The sequence below is a fragment of the Vitis vinifera genome, chromosome 1, assembly GCF_030704535.1.
Source record: "Vitis vinifera cultivar Pinot Noir 40024 chromosome 1, ASM3070453v1".
NCBI lineage: Eukaryota > Viridiplantae > Streptophyta > Magnoliopsida > Vitales > Vitaceae > Vitis > Vitis vinifera.
Window position 1 is genome coordinate 25,475,092 of NC_081805.1, and position 15,993 is coordinate 25,491,084.

The 15,993-nt window shown below is 37.0% G+C and overlaps 2 protein-coding genes across 7 annotated transcripts; one reads left to right on the forward strand and one right to left on the reverse strand.

Annotated features, from left to right (window-relative positions):
• The first annotated feature begins 1,053 nt into the window (after nucleotides 1-1,053).
• On the forward strand, nucleotides 1,054-5,906 carry LOC100260931 (probable arabinosyltransferase ARAD1). Of its 6 annotated transcripts, none has more exons than XM_059734440.1 (5): nucleotides 1,085-1,931; nucleotides 3,069-3,120; nucleotides 3,208-3,365; nucleotides 3,453-3,572; nucleotides 5,074-5,906. In XM_059734440.1, exons 1-5 carry the CDS (start codon nucleotides 1,446-1,448, stop codon nucleotides 5,497-5,499), a joined length of 1,242 nt encoding a protein of 413 aa, XP_059590423.1. In that variant the 5' UTR covers nucleotides 1,085-1,445; the 3' UTR covers nucleotides 5,500-5,906. The 6 variants fall into 6 exon arrangements, with proteins under 6 accessions (XP_059590413.1, XP_059590423.1, XP_059590457.1 ...); XM_059734460.1 differs by having other exon boundaries at nucleotides 1,092-1,931; nucleotides 3,453-3,548; XM_059734430.1 differs by having other exon boundaries at nucleotides 1,054-1,931; nucleotides 3,069-3,365; nucleotides 3,453-3,548.
• An 807-nt stretch (nucleotides 5,907-6,713) lies between these two features.
• On the reverse strand, nucleotides 6,714-10,108 carry LOC100266135 (pentatricopeptide repeat-containing protein At4g01570). The gene has a single exon (XM_002272520.4). It carries the CDS (start codon nucleotides 9,636-9,638, stop codon nucleotides 7,260-7,262), a length of 2,379 nt encoding a protein of 792 aa, XP_002272556.1. The 5' UTR covers nucleotides 9,639-10,108; the 3' UTR covers nucleotides 6,714-7,259.
• Between the last annotated feature and the right edge of the window lie 5,885 nt (nucleotides 10,109-15,993).

Genomic DNA, 15,993 nt, shown 5'->3' on the forward strand with positions numbered 1-15,993 from the left:
GCAATATGGTGATTGAAGGGTTTTTGTTGGAGGAACGTAATGATAGGTGTCAATTAAAAAGTCAGCATAAGTGTTTTTCTTGGACTTATAAGGTAATAAATTTTTTTGAAGGGGTTTTTTAGATATCAAAAGTTTTACAACTCCTCATATTTTTAATGTAGTTTATATATATATATAATATTGATTTGCCTAGAAATGGGATATGATACCCCTTTATGGTTGGTTCATTAGAGGCAATGATCAATTAGAGTGATTAGAAATTTAACCATAGGCTTGTGATTTAAACAACAGCACCACACAAGAAAGGATAAAGGGGCTATAGCCTTTCACTTTGGCTAGATATGATTTACTCATGGATGAAATATGATCCCACATTTATGGACTAGGAGTTCACTTTTATGATGATTTTAATTATGTTATCCAAACTATGTTTGAAGTTGCTCAATAAAGTTATTTTTTGATCGGACTTCACTAATATTATTTGAAATTAATTAATGTCTAATGAAGTAGGTTATTACCAACACAAGAAGTCTTTGTGACTTGAACTCATCACCCTTGACTTTGACGGATCGAGACTTTGACTATCTAATAAGAGCAACCAAACAACACCAATTCTTGAACCGAGAGTTTGATCTAAGAGCACACCAACGTCTCTCTCCAATAGAATTATAAAAAATAGATTAAACTTTTTAGAATGTTTAACATTTCTATAATTTATGACTCATTCATAAACTTAAGAATGACATTATTACATTCCAATTGACTAGATTATATCTTTCAAGTACGTGTTAATCTTGATGATTTTATTTGGATTGAAGTGTCTTCGGATGATAGTCTCACATTTCCTATATTTATTGATTGGATGATCTTCATTGATTTTTTTTCTTCTTAATTTTTCTCAAACTCTTACAAACTTAGGTGGTTAACTTGCATTTCATTCTATAGTTAATCTTTTGATAAAAAATGAAATAAAAAATATTAGAAATAAAACTCATTAAAAAAAAACTTTTCGTGATATAATTATCAATCATCTAAGTACTCAATACCCAAAACAAACACCAATTGTTAAACCGGCTCAGAAAATCGAGATCAAATATTAAAACGAGTCAATTTCAATTCTATTATTTATATGATCGTGGACAATCAAAACACAGAACGTGGCTCCAAGTCTCCAACAATCTCGTAGATCGTCATAAATTGAAGAGAAAAATAACATTTATGTTTTCCAACAACTAGTCCGGTAACATAGCCTCGATCCACTCAGCGGATAAAATACTTCAAAGGTGCAACATTCTCTAACGTCAGATCCAATCTTCCCCACTCTTTGTATCTCCTCATTCTGAATACGGCCAAAAATAAAAATCGGCCGGTTTACCGTTTTAACTGTCGAAACACAACATTGGAGGGATGAACTTTATCTGATCTTATCATCAGATCGGTGAAAAATGGTCGGAAAAGCAACCATTTCTGTGCTTATCTTGGCTCTCCTCCTTCTCACCACCTCCATCTTCATCGCTACCGTTGATCTCCGATCCTACTTGTACCCCATTCTATTGCCAAGGCCGGGTGGACGCTTTCCATGTTCAACGGGAGGAGGTCCTCTCATGGTCTACATGTACGATCTCCCCCGGCGGTTCCACGTCGGGATGTTGCGGCGCCGGAGCCCGGCAGATGAGTCGCCGGTGACGGCGGAGAATTTGCCGCCGTGGCCGTCGAATTCTGGACTGAAGAAGCAGCACAGTGTGGAGTATTGGATGATGGCTTCGCTTCTGTACGATGGGGGTGGCGGGAATGAGACCAGAGAGGCGGTTAGGGTTTGGGATCCGGAGATGGCTGATGCGTTCTTTGTGCCGTTTTTTTCGTCGTTGAGTTTCAATACTCATGGGCATAATATGACAGATCCGGATACGGAGTTCGATCGGCAATTGCAGGTACTTGGCTGTGTTTGCTGTGGTTTAGAGTTTTTCTTGGTATGTTGAACCTTGTTTTCTTAGTAGTTTAGTTGTTTGTGGAATTTGGTGATTTGAATTTTAGGAAGTTTTGACGACTGTTTTGGTGAGATTTTTAATCATCGTAATCTTGTAGCAGATTAGCAATTATAGTAAAATTGATTTTGCATCTGGGAGATTCGACTAAATAAATGCAAAAATGTTATAACTTTCTGACAGTTGTTCTAGTTATAGCTATTATTGATTTGGTTAGTGAAGTAGGAACCTGTAGGTTTAGGGAGCACCAAACCCATCGGCAGTCTAAAGCTCTCTGAATGATGCCTTGCTCTGGTACTGAGCCCAGTGCCTGACAGTTGGATTCTGTATGGATTGCCATTCCATCAAGATATGACTAAGAATTTTATCCAATTGGAGATTGGGATTATACTTCCTAATTGCAATTGAAGCCTTAAAGAATGGCATGTTGGCTAGAAATGGACAGGTAATTTCAAGAGCAAATTAAATGCTTCTTTTCATCTTGTTTGGTTATATGTGAGATTTGGAATTCTCCTAAGTGGTGAAGTAGAGAGAATACCACTGTTTTATAAAGGGTTTTATGCAATTTGAAAATGGAATTATACCTGGGAACTAAGTTGAATCACTGGCATTTAGATTAGAGATGGATGGATTTTTTTTAAACAACGCTAGAATCAGAGTTTGAAGGGGAAATTGAACAGCTCTAAGTCATTTTATTTGGTTTTATGTGGAATCTGGAGATCTTTTAGGTGGTATATGGTTAGGCTATTGACTGTAAAAGTTCCCTCAGGGTTCTCTAGGAGTTCAACATTTTAATGTGTTTGGTACTTATAAAATCAGCTTTTTGATTTCCAAAGCCCTTTGTGCAGGATGTTGAAAATGTTGCTATTGCTTGGCAACTATTGTTGAAAACCCACCTTTCTTTCTTTGCCTGAAGTCTGTCAGTCCACTCCTGAGTGTTATCTGTTGCTAAATTATCATTGTTATGTGGGACTAATCAATCTCTTTAAATGCCATTATCCGGAGATTTCTTTTTTATATATATATTTTTCCATGTCTTCTGTATTTTATTGATAATTGGGTATGGTTTGCTTTCAATTTCAGATTGACATACTAAAGATTTTGAGGGAATCCAAGTACTGGCAGAGATCTGGAGGCAGGGACCATGTGATTCCCATGCATCATCCGAATGCTTTCAGATTTTTTCGGGAACAGGTGAACACATCTATTCTTATTGTTGCAGATTTTGGACGCTATCCTAAAGAGATATCAAACCTGAGGAAAGATGTGGTGGCCCCTTATGTGCACGTGGTTGATTCCTTTACAGATGATAATTCTCCAGACCCATATGAGTCCCGCACCACACTTTTATTCTTCAGGGGGAGGACAATCAGGAAAGATGTATGTTGGTTCTAGAGGTGATCAACATATCATCATAATTACTTATATTTGGAACTAGAAATGATTTTGATCCCTGTAATGTTGCAGGAAGGAATTGTTCGTGCTAAACTGGCTAAGTTGTTAGCTGGGTATGATGATGTCATATATGAACAGAGCTTTGCATCGGGAGCAAATATAAAAGTGGTATGTACAATATTAATAGACTTGGTGAGTTGGTGTAAAATTGATATTGTTATGTGCATATCTATATACTGAAATACCTACTACTTTGCAAGCATTAGGAGATTACTGATAGTATCTTTCTGCTTGATCAGTGTTTTTTTCTCTGAAAATAAAAAATATTGTTTTGGTACTGTTGAGCCATTATGATGGGTCCCCAACGCCCCCCTCCATGAGTGCCGCCAATACTGATATTTTGTTTGTCATCAGTGATTTCCATTTGATTGTTTGTTGATAACTTACATTTCTTTTCAACAAGGTTCCTGATATGCTGAGAAGTCTTTGTCAGTTGCCTTGCCATGTGAGACTGATAAGTATATGAATGGAGCCTTTGGCTTGCATGCATAAGGGTCAGCTAGACAGCAGGGATGGTGCTGCCCTTTGTTTGATGTGTATGCTTAATGCTTCTAGGGATCTTTCTAAGAGATGTTTGTTTATTAACTACTATTCTTTTTCTTCATGAACTTTGGAAGGACCCCATAGTTCTGTATTACCTGGTTTGCAGTCACATTACATGTGATTCATGTCCTTGCAGCCTGTACCTTACCATTGGTACCAGGTAGATCTGTTTGACTATCCTATTGAGGAGCTCAGCCAATTTATTCTCAAAATGCATGTTTCATGTGTTAGGAAAATTCTACTTTTGAGAATAAGAGTTGGAGCTTTAGAGACGTTCTTTAGACATTTATGTGGAAGAATACCCCTAAGAAGGATCATGATGAGATATGACTGATGTCCTACAAGTTTATAGCCTAACACATTATTGTTGAAAATCAAGGGTGGCAATTATGGGACTTAACATAAACTCTTAACAGTTACTGTATTCAACCTCACCTTGAAGCAAGTATGTTAGAAATAAGGTAAAGCTAAATTTAATGAGGAAAATTTAAAAATGTAATTCTCAGTACCTTATTTTTACATACTGTCAACCCTCCTAAACTATCATAAAAAAATTGTAAAATAATCCTGATCTTTAGTTTAGTCATTTGCTGAAAGTTCAATTTTTGAAGGGAGTGTTATGGCTGTTTATTATATTGTGGTGGGTTGGTGCTTAAGGTGTAGAAGTCTTCTTGTCAATAACAATACAAATAGGAACCACTGTCCTTTGTATAGTAGTATGATTATTGGGAGCCAAACATCATCATCTTGTTGTAAACTCAAAATTTTCTGCTAGGCAAGAAAATTTCTATTGTGGAACTTTGGCAGAGCAAAGAATTGATCATACAGGTTGTCAAAGCAGCTGGATTTTTATCTAAACTTTGTTCTTGTCAACTTTGGGGTGTGCATGTTTTTCTTTTATTCTTTTCAAAGAGGACTTCCATTTATATTGAGGTCATTGAAAAGCCAAGTCCCTGTTTACTGAATATGATAGAATCCATGCTTAGAAATTAGAGGCTCACAAAGTTGGATACCATGATCTTTTGCATTTTTCAAGTATTTACAATTGCATTTTCACCATCGATCTTATCTCTCTTTTCTGGTATGACAGTCCACTCAAGGGATGCGATCATCGAAGTTTTGTCTGCATCCAGCAGGAGACACCCCTTCATCTTGCCGCCTGTTTGATGCTATTGTGAGCCACTGCGTTCCAGTGATTGTGAGCGACCAAATTGAGCTCCCCTATGAGGATGAGATTGACTACACACAGTTCTCAATTTTCTTCTCTGATAAAGAGGCATTGGAACCAGGTTACATGATAGAGCAGCTCCGGCAAATTCCCAAAGAGAGATGGGTTGAAATGTGGAGGCATCTTAAGTACATCTCCCATCACTATGAATTCCAGTACCCCCCAAAGAAAGGAGACGCTATTGATATGCTATGGAGACAGGTAAAGCACAAGCTTCCCAGGGCCAACCTTGATGTACATAGAAGCCGAAGGTTGAAAGTTCCAGACTGGTGGGACCACAGGAGATAGTTTCAGCATCCTGCTTTCATTACCTTGTAAATCACAAAATCATTCACAGTGACTACAGTTTTAAAGGGGGAAAAACCAGAGAGTTATATGCAACCATGGCCGGCAATACTTGCACAGATGGTATAATGGTTCATTCTGTTTTCCTTTTTCCCATCCCAGCAATTGAGTGAGACTCCCTGTTTTGGGTTCAGTTTCTAGCGATGATGCACTTGGGTTGGTTTCTCACCCAGACACAGGCTGATGCAGCTCATCTTACACTATACAGTAGTGAGTGAGAATTTAATTATGTACTGCCTGTGTGCATCCATATTTCAGTGATGAGCTGTTTCTGACTGATTGTAATTGTAATTTTGGCCATTTTATTTGGTCATTCAATAGAAAGCGACAAGCCCATTTTACCTATGAAAGCCAGCTTTTGTAGTGGGGAGAAGAGCACATATTGATTGATTTTCACAAATATTTTGCTTGCTGAACTGTCCTGATATCTGCTTTGTTCTGCGCATTCAATGAATAATGAATTTCTGTAGGCCTGCAAGGGAAGATTGGTTCAATCCTGAATTTCAATTTTTTTTTTTTCCTTGATAGGCATCGAGAATTTGAACCTTTGGAACAGAATAGGAGATCATTCTGACCAAAACAACGGTTTCTGTTGATCAAAACTGAAGCCAACACCATGCAGTGACAAACTTTTAACATCCAAAAAATTCAAGATTGTGTAAGCTACAACCGCAAATTCTAAAAATTCCCCATTTCTGGCGGCAGAAAGATCATGGCCAACACCCCTCTTGGTCATTATGGTTCCTCATTTACCTTCATACTGCATAGCTCGATGTAAATCAAATCAAAAGCCCATTTGAGTTGAGCCATAATGCAAATGCACAACCCAATGATATGAACAAACTTCTTCCCTATTTCATTTGCCATTCAAACAAAGGGAGATTGAAGTGAAACGGTAGTTTTACTCGATATGCCAGTAGAAGGTTGCAATTTGCATAAATGGAAAAAAATAAATTTCAGAACTCACTAAACTCTATATTAAATTTGAAGGATACATTTTGTTCACCACTTTCAAAGATCATAACTGGAGATGCCATGCAGAGTACACGACTATACAATCCTGATATGTGAAGAAGTTTCAAGTGTCAGAAAAAGAAGAGCATCCCATGGACCATGGTGATCCATTGTTAAGATCTAGTTAACCACATACTTCAGAATTAGATTGCGCAAAGATAATATGTGTTAACATTATTGTCAAATCAAATTCAAATGTTCTTTGTAATCAGTCTTGCCAGTTTGTGGTACAAGCAGCATTATTATTATTCTTGTCATTAAGTTTTTGTTTCTTTGTAACAGGAGCAAGACCAGCAAAGCCTCAAACAAGTCAATCCTTGAAGGCAAGCCATCAGCAGCTCTTACAGACATGGCGGTTCGGCAAAATTTTCCATGGTGACATTTGTAGCAGTGCCCATGTTTGGCTAAGACACCAGCTCTGTTGTTTGCTTCCCTGAGTGTATGCATCATTTTGCATTGCCATCAACCTAAGGTTGGCTGTTTGCAATCCTCTGTGATGGCTATGGGAGAGTGTATTTCTTCAATGACATTCTGGGTCATGGTAATTGCAAACTCTGAATCAGGAATTGGTACTGAGAGCCCAACCAAAGAGAAGATCATACCTTAAGCTCCAAACTCCATTGTAAGGCTGTCACATCCCCAACAAATCCAGCAAAACCCTGGATCAACCTTGCCCACAAAATTCCTCTTCAAGAAGAATCATCTTTACTAGTGCGTATGATTGATGCTTTTTTGTACCTCAACTTCTCAATCTCCTTCCCCAGAAAATCCAGGGTTGTGTCTGTAACATGGTTGGGGGAGCATCCAGCATCCAACATCAATTTTAAGAACTTGTATGCAGCCTTTAGTTGACCTGCCTTGGCATGAATTTCTATAAGTGTATTAAAAGTGACAACATCGGGATTTATCCCACTGCTCCTCATTTGCTCAAAAAGCTTGGTTGCTTCATCAATCCGCCCAGCCTTCCCAAGAGCATTAATCAGTGTATTATACATCACAATGTCAAGATATCCACCTTGCTTCATTAGCATATCGAGAACAGCACTAGCTAGATCTGCTCTTCCCATCTTCCCCAAGCCTTGAATTATCACATTGTATGTTGCTATGTCTGGTGGGCAGACCTTCTCTCCCATTTCATGAAAAACGCCCCATGCCTCATTGAAATAGCCCTTCTTGACAAATGCAGTCATCATGGAATTGTAGGTGTAAATCACAGGGTCGACACCCATATTGCTAAATATCTCAAACAACTTGCAGGCTAAGCTCAGCTTTCCTTTGGCCAAGAATATTGATAGGTAAGTATTGACCATATCAATGTCAAATGAGTCTATCCCTTTTGCCTGGACTCGTTGGCCTCTGGATAATGAGAGCAGTTGAGAAGAAACATCAATGGACTTCAATTGACTGGCCAATTGATCCATATATGGGGATGATGACCACTGATCCTCATGTTGAGCCACATCCTCTTCTGAACCAGGGCTGCCATCCATCTCCGTGTCAGCAGAACTAATTAAACTCATGATTTCACTCAAGTTACCTTCAGATGGGAACATTGGTGTATAATCTTTTCTTCGGCTTTGTGGGGCTTTCATATAAGCCTCCATGTTGGCTTTCCAGTTGAGGACATTTGGTACTAGATTACCATCCCTAATGTGCTTCATGAGCCTCTCTGTCCAATCCCACCTACCTTGCTTATGGAATCCAATCAAGAGGGATGTTATGGTAACAAGATCAACAACAAACCCTCTAGCCTCCATTTCCTCCACCAACTGCAGTGCTTCCTCAAGTTGCCCCTCCCTACAAAGCTGCAACACAACAATGCTATACGTGATTCCATCCACAAACTTCCCCTTCTTTTTCAAGTCACAAAATAGAGTGTAACCTGCTGCAGCCCTCCCATTCCTGAACAAGCCACAAATCACAATATTATGAGTCCAACACGATGCCCTTACCCCATCCTCAACCATCTTCTCAAACACTTGGCAAGCTTCCATAACTTTCCTGGCTTTAAATAGCCCATCCAGTAGAGTATTATAAACAATGGTATCTGGACAGAATCCATTATACTGCATCTCATTGAATATCCTCATCGCATCATCCATTCTATATGATTTAGAGCACCCTTGAATAAGGATTCGGTAAGTGAAAGCATCAGGCTCATGCCCAGACCCTTTCAATTCCTCCCAAACAATGAGAGCATCTTTCACCTTCCCGACCAAGCACAGCACACGAATCAGACTATTATAGGTGCACAAATCAGGGCCAAAAGAACTAGAATTCAAGCTCTTATCCTTCATCTCTTTGAAGAGGTTCAGAGCAGTACCCAGATCACCCCAACACCCAAATGCATGTATGCATATGTTGTAACCCTGTGTATCCAAGTCAAAATCCTTCTTTGCTCTCAATTTTTCAAACACATTTCTGAACTCAATTTTCATGTCTGCTTTTCTCAGAGCAACCAACAACTGATTACAGGCATTGGATTCAGGAACCGGGACACCTCCCTGCCCTTCATCACCACCCAATAGCTTGAAAAAGAGGGGCAAGGCCAAACCCAATTGGTTTTTTCTAATTAAAGCAACAAGAACAGAGTCATACACATAGGAGTTCAGGCCAGTCCCCAATTCCTCTATGTGATCAAGAATTTCAAGTGCCGAATCAAATTTACCCGCCCGAATAAGAGAATCAAGCAGGAGTTTGAAGGTTTCCTGGCCAACAACCACTCCATCATCCTTCATGGAGCTCATCAGGAGCGGGACTTGGTCCAGAAACTCAGCTCCGGCTCTGCACACAATTCGGAAAATGTGAGAGTAAGCGCCCACCGAATGTTTGTAATTATGCCTGAAAGAACACCACCTGAAAAACTCCACCTTCCTGAAGACATCAATCGAATTTCTCCCAAGAATTTGCACAACAAGAGACTCCGATATTGGAATGGACTCGAGGTCAGGGCTCCGAGTCCCGCGCTCAGATAGTGTTTTCGAAATGGAGGCCACTAAAAGCATATCTCCAAGTTTAACACCCGCACCAGCAGCCGCCGAAGAAGAAAGTGTTCTTCCGTGGCGCATTGCTAGAACAATAAAATACCAATTTATGATGTAGTTAAGTGATGAGCTGCTGAAACCGAGGCTTCAAAATTCTGGGAAAATGTTTCAAATTCCGAGAAAATGTTTCCACGCATAGAAAAGCAGCGTCCTTGAATAGAACTTGTATCCTTTGGTCCCAAGCCCAGATGAGGAGAACATCCGGTGCATGGCATAAAGAAGAGAAACTTGTGGTCATTCACTTTTAGAGTAAAACACCCACCGCCAATCACATTTTATTCTGCTAGAGCCTTCTTTCTCTCCTGCTGGAACGCTGCCAAGCTCATGAAATCTGAGATCTCAAGGCATCAAAGCTGCTGTGCCACTCGACAATGATGGTTAAATCTCGAAATTTATAAAAGCTCGTCGCGGCGAGGACTGGCGCGTCCTCTGAAATAAAAAACATGAGAGTATTATTTTATGATCCCTTGCGGCTTCCAATCGGTACGTACTCAAAAGTCAAAAGTAGAGCTAATCATAATATATGTTTTGGTCTATTATCTTTTGGAAAATTCTAACTATCCCATAGGGAAGTACCAAATTCTTAGGAGCATTGGATGTGGAAGATGAGATCTTGGCCATCCATTCTAAATTTTTAAAAATAGTTATATTTGGATTTATATGAAATAAATAGGACATGAATATTGAGAAAATAAAAATAAAAATAGATATAAAATAAAAAAGAAATCCATGTAAATATTATAAAATGTATTTATTAATAAAAATACAAATTTCATCATATACCATCCCTGCTTACTTTGTTATTAGCAAGGTAATTATAATGTTTCTTATGTTAGAATTCGATTATATTGATATGATTGTATTAAAATATCAAAAGCTTAAATATAGTTTTTAAAATTTATTTCTTATTTCTTAATTGATTTAATTGACATCGTCTAATGTTTTATGTCCATCAAAATATAGGTTTGGATCTTCAACTAGGCTATTTTAACCCATCAATGAGAATTCTACACTTGTGGAGATAACAATATGACCAATGTATGAATAATGTGATAAAGTTATGAATAATTTTATCAATGTACGAAAAATATGATTAAGATGTGAATATTGTGAGTAATGTAGAAAAAATGTGATTAAGATACAAAAAAATGTCACCAAGATATGAAAAATGTAACCAAAATACAAAAAATGTGACTCAAATATGAAAAATGCCAAAGTAAAAGAAATATTATTAAGGGATGAAAAATATTATTTTGGTATGAAAAATGTAATCAAGGTATGAAAAATATGATTAAAGTGCGAAAAATGTGATCATAATACGAAAAATGCAATCAAGGTATGAAAAATGTCTTCAAATTGATAAATGATAGTTTTTTTATTAATTTTTCTCATTCGTTCATTAACAGAGTATATATAGAGGGTAATCGCCATTCTAAGAATGGGAAAGAATGATACAAGGAAAGAATGATATAAGGAAATAACAACTAATATCCTAATATCTCAGTTTTCCTAATATCTCAATATTCCTAATATCTCAATATTCATAATATCTCAATATTCCTAATATCTCAACTTTCCTAATATCTAAACATTCCTAATATCTCAACACTAAATGATATAAGGAAAGAATGATATAAGGAAAGCATTCCTAATATCTCAACACTCCCCCTCAAGTTGGTGCATAGATGTCACACATGCCCAACTTGTCTAAAATTTTTGAAAACACTTGACTTGAGACAGCTTTGGTAAGGATATCGGCCAATTGATTTTCTGATCGAATCTTAGGCAATTCCACAATCTTATCATCCAACTTTTCCTTAATGAAGAATCTATCCACCTCGACATGCTTTGTACGATCATGTTGTATTGGATTATGAGCAATGTCACATGCGACTTTATTGTCACAAAACAATCGGATTGGTTGCCTAGATAGGTAACCTAAATCCTGTAAGAGGAGTCTTAGCCATAATGCCTCACAAAGTCCTAGAGTCATACCTCTAAATTCCGCTTCTGCACTTGAACGGGCGACGACATTCTGCTTCTTACTTTTCCATGTCACAAGATTACCACCTACAAAGGTAAAGTAACCAGATGTAGATTGCCTATCATCCACTGCACCGCCCCAATCAGCATCAGTATATACTTCTATACTCTAATGATCAACATTTTTAACGAACAAAATTCCATTCCCAGGAGCATTCTTCAAATACCTCAAAATACGCATGACTGCATTCATATGTTGCTCTCCAGGATTATGCATGTATTGACTCACTACACTCAATGCATAAGCAAGATCTGGTCTTGTATGAGCTAAGTACATTAATCTCCCCACAAGTCTCTGGTATCTTCCCTTATCGGTTGATACTTGATTAGACTCAACACACAATTTCATACCTTTTTCTATTGGTGTATTAACAGGTTGACATCCCGACATCCCAGTCTCCTGTAAAAGATCTAAGGCATACTTTCTTTGAGACAGAAAAATTCTTTCACTTGATCGAGAAACTTCAATCCCAAGAAAGTATTTCAGAGGACCTAGATATTTCATTTCGAATTCTCTAGATAGACAATTTTGCAGAGCTTTTCTTTCTTCAGGATCATTTCCTGTAACTACCATGTCATCCACATATACGATGAGTGCTGTAATCTTACTATGTTGCTTTTTCAAGAACAAAGTGTGATCTGAATTACTTTGACGATAGCCAAAAGCTCTCATTGACTTTGTAAACCTTCCAAACCAAGCTCTCGGGGATTGCTTCAACCCATACAATGACTTCTTCAATTTGCACACCTTCTGACATTGCTTTTCTGACACCATGCATCCTAGTGGAAGATCCATGTATACTTCTTCAGATAACTTGCCATGTAGAAAGGCATTTTTCACATCGAACTGTTGTAATGGCCAATCTAGGTTTGCAACTAAAGATAGTAATACTCGAATTGTGTTGATCTTAGCTGCAGGTGCAAATGTCTCTGTGTAGTCAATTCCATAAGTTTGAGTGTACCCTTTTGCTACTAGTCTTGCTTTAAATCGTTCAATACTACCATCTGCCTTGTACTTCACAGTATAGATCCAACGACACCCAACTGACTTCTTTCCTGGTGGACATTCTACGAGTTCCCATGTTTCATTCTTCTGCAATGATTTCATCTTTTCATTCATGGCTGCTTTCCACCTTGGATCAGTTAAGGCTTCCTGCACACTGTTAGGAATAGCTACAGTAGATAATTGATTTACAAATGACTTATTTGATTCAGACAAACGATGGTTAGACACATAGTTGCTCATGAGATATTTGACTTTGGTAGACAATTCAGGTTCATATGTGGGTTTAGGAATACCTCTATTATGACGGTGTGGTAACCGTTTCATGAATGGATCAGGTTCCAAATTAAGAACACCCTCAGCAGACGACGATTGGTTTGGTATTTCAGTGAAGACATCTTCGGACCCAAATTGTTGACCACTCATATCCAACTCACCCGCTTCCTGGTTCACTAGTTCAGATTGTCCAGATTCATCCTCCTCATAGATATGATAATCATAATCGAGAGTCTGAATTTCCTTATGGTACTCCCCCTGAAGTTCAGACTTAGATGAAAAATACATTGAATCTTCATGAAACACCACATCCATTGTAATAAACATTCGTCGAGTTGGAGGATGGTAACATCGATATCCCTTTTTGTGCAATGCATATCCAACAAACACACATTGCAATGCATGGGAAGTTAACTTGGTGCGTTGGTGTTTGTGTAGATGCACAAATGTCATGCAACCAAAAACACGAGGAGGTAGATTTGGGACGGTTAGGGCAACTATGGCATTAGTAAGAGCTTGGAGAGGTGTTTGGAAGTTAATTGGGCTAGAAGGTACCCGATTGATCAAGTATGTGGCAGATGTGATTGCTTCTCCCCAATAAGATATCGGTATTTTTGCTGCTATCAAGGAAGCACGAACAACCTCTAACAAGTGCCGATTTTTCTGTTCAGCGACTCCATTTTGCTGGGGTGTATTGGAACAAGTAGTCTAATGAATGATGCCATGTTTTTCCAAATACTTTTGAATATTAGAACTCTGATATTCTCCACCATTATCACTATGCAAAACTCGAACCTTTGCATTGTACTTAGTTTCAATCATTTTATGAAATTTTTGAAACAACAAGTTCACTTCATCTTTGGTCTTCATCAAGCATAACCATGTCATTCTGGTACAATCATCAATAAAAGTAACAAACCAACGTGAGCCACTCAAAGTTGGGACTTTGGATGGGCCCCAAACATCAGAATGTATAACCATAAAAGGAAGCGGACTTTTATTCAAAATTAACGGAAACGAAGCACGATGACTTTTAGCCAATTCACAAATATCACAACGGAAACCAGAAATATCACTCTTTGCAAACAAACTAGGAAACAATTTTTTTAAATAACCAAAGGAAGCATGTCCCAGACGTCGATGCCACAACCAAATTTCAGATTTTTTCTTCTCCTCCTCAGATCCATCTGCCATAAAGGCTTGTTGCAACTTATTTGAATCCTTTGACTGCAAGTCCAAGTAATAGAGTTTTCCCTGCTTAATACCACAACCAATCGTCTATCTTGTTTGGATGTCCTTCATCACACAAAATTCAGGCCAAAAAATGACAATACAAGATAAGACTGCAGTAATTTGAGAAACTGACAAAAGATTGTAATATAGAGATGGAACAACTAAAACAGAATCCAAGTTCAAAGTATCAGTAAGAGTTAAGGATCCTTCCCCAATGATTGGGGTTGTGTTACCATTGGCTGTGGAAATAATTTTTTGTGAGGAAGGTCTAAGGGGTGAAACCTGTCTAGAATCAAAAGTCATATGATCTGTAGCACCAGAATCAATTATTCATGCACTATTAATAACAGGTGTAAAAGTATTTAGAAACTTACCACCATGATCTGTAGCGGCTACCAATGCAGAGGCTTTCTCAGCAACATTAGCCTTTGTTTTTATTTCGGCAACAGTTGCAGTCGAGGTTTTCTTGGAATCCTTCTTCCGTTGATCACGATTATTATCATTAATAACAAAGTGGTGATAGCCTAAACATGATCTAAAGGTCCATGGTTCAAACCCTCGGTTCCTTATTGTTTTCCTGGTCATACCAAGAGTCGTTGCTTTGAAATTGTGGGATATCCAGACTGGTGGGATCCATCTTATTGCAGTGACTGCATTTGAAGGTTGACTTATCAATATTAAGACTTGTCTTAGGATGATTGATCGCTGTCGGACTACGACAAAATATCCAGGATTTCAATTCCATGACTCTGATACCATCTTCAAATTGATAAATGATAGTTTTTTCATTAATTTTTCTCATTCGTTCATGTACAGAGTATATATAGAGGGTAATTGCCATTCTAAGAATGAGAAAGAATGATACAAGGAAAGAATGATATAAGGAAATAACAACTAATATCCTAATATCTCAACTTTCCTAATATCTCAATATTCCTAATATCTCAACTTTCCTAATATCTAAACATTCATAATATCTCAACACTAAATGATATAAGGAAAGAATGATATAAGGAAAACATTCCTAATATCTCAACAAAATGTTATTAAGGTACAATAAATATGATCAAGATACAAAATTTTTGATTAAGGTATGAAAAATGTGATTAAGATACAAAAAATATGATTAAAATATAAAAAATATGATCAATATATGAAAAAAGTGACCACTATGTGAAAAAATGTGAGTTGTTGGTCAAGGTATGAAAAATGTGACTTGTTAATCAAGGTATGAAAATTTTGATCAATGTAATAAAAATGTTATTAAGGTAAAAAAAAATATAATTAAGGTATAAAAAATGTGAGTGAAAAATATGATCAAGGTACAAAATATATGATTATGGTACAAAAAATATGATTAAGGAATTAATAATGCAACTTGAAATGAAAAATATGACTATGGTGTGAAAAATCTGACTAAGGTATAAACAATATGATCAAGGTATGAAAAATGTGATTAATAAATAAAATTAGGGTACAAAATATGCGAGGTATGGAAAATCTAGTAATAATAATAATAAATTCATTTCTTTTCTTACTTTTTCTTGTTCACTTTTCTCAAATTTTGAAAATAATTTTTTTCTATATTTTTCATGTCTTTTTTCCCTATATTTTCCTAATCTTTTTTGTTTTTCTACATCTTTCATGTCCTTTTTTAATGAAGTTAATTGTTGATGTATTTTTAAATTTATTTAACATTGTTTTTATCTACTATAGAAATACTATCAACAATTAAAAAGATGAATTGTTAGAAAAAAATACTATCAAAATGCATTTAATCCTCTTCATATAAATATTAACTGAAATAAATATTAACAAAATAAT

Excerpts from the sequence above, each read along its gene's own strand:
- LOC100266135 (XM_002272520.4), bottom strand. The coding sequence starts at position 9,638 with ATGCGCCACGGAAGAACACTTTCTTCTTCGGCGGCTGCTGGTGCGGGT.
- LOC100260931 (XM_059734422.1), top strand. The coding sequence starts at position 1,446 with ATGGTCGGAAAAGCAACCATTTCTGTGCTTATCTTGGCTCTCCTCCTT. Across the intron at positions 1,932-3,068 it reads AGTTCGATCGGCAATTGCAG|ATTGACATACTAAAGATTTT; the intron begins GTACTTGGCTGT and ends TTTCAATTTCAG. Across the intron at positions 3,573-5,073 it reads GTACAATATTAATAGACTTG|TCCACTCAAGGGATGCGATC; the intron begins GTGAGTTGGTGT and ends CTGGTATGACAG.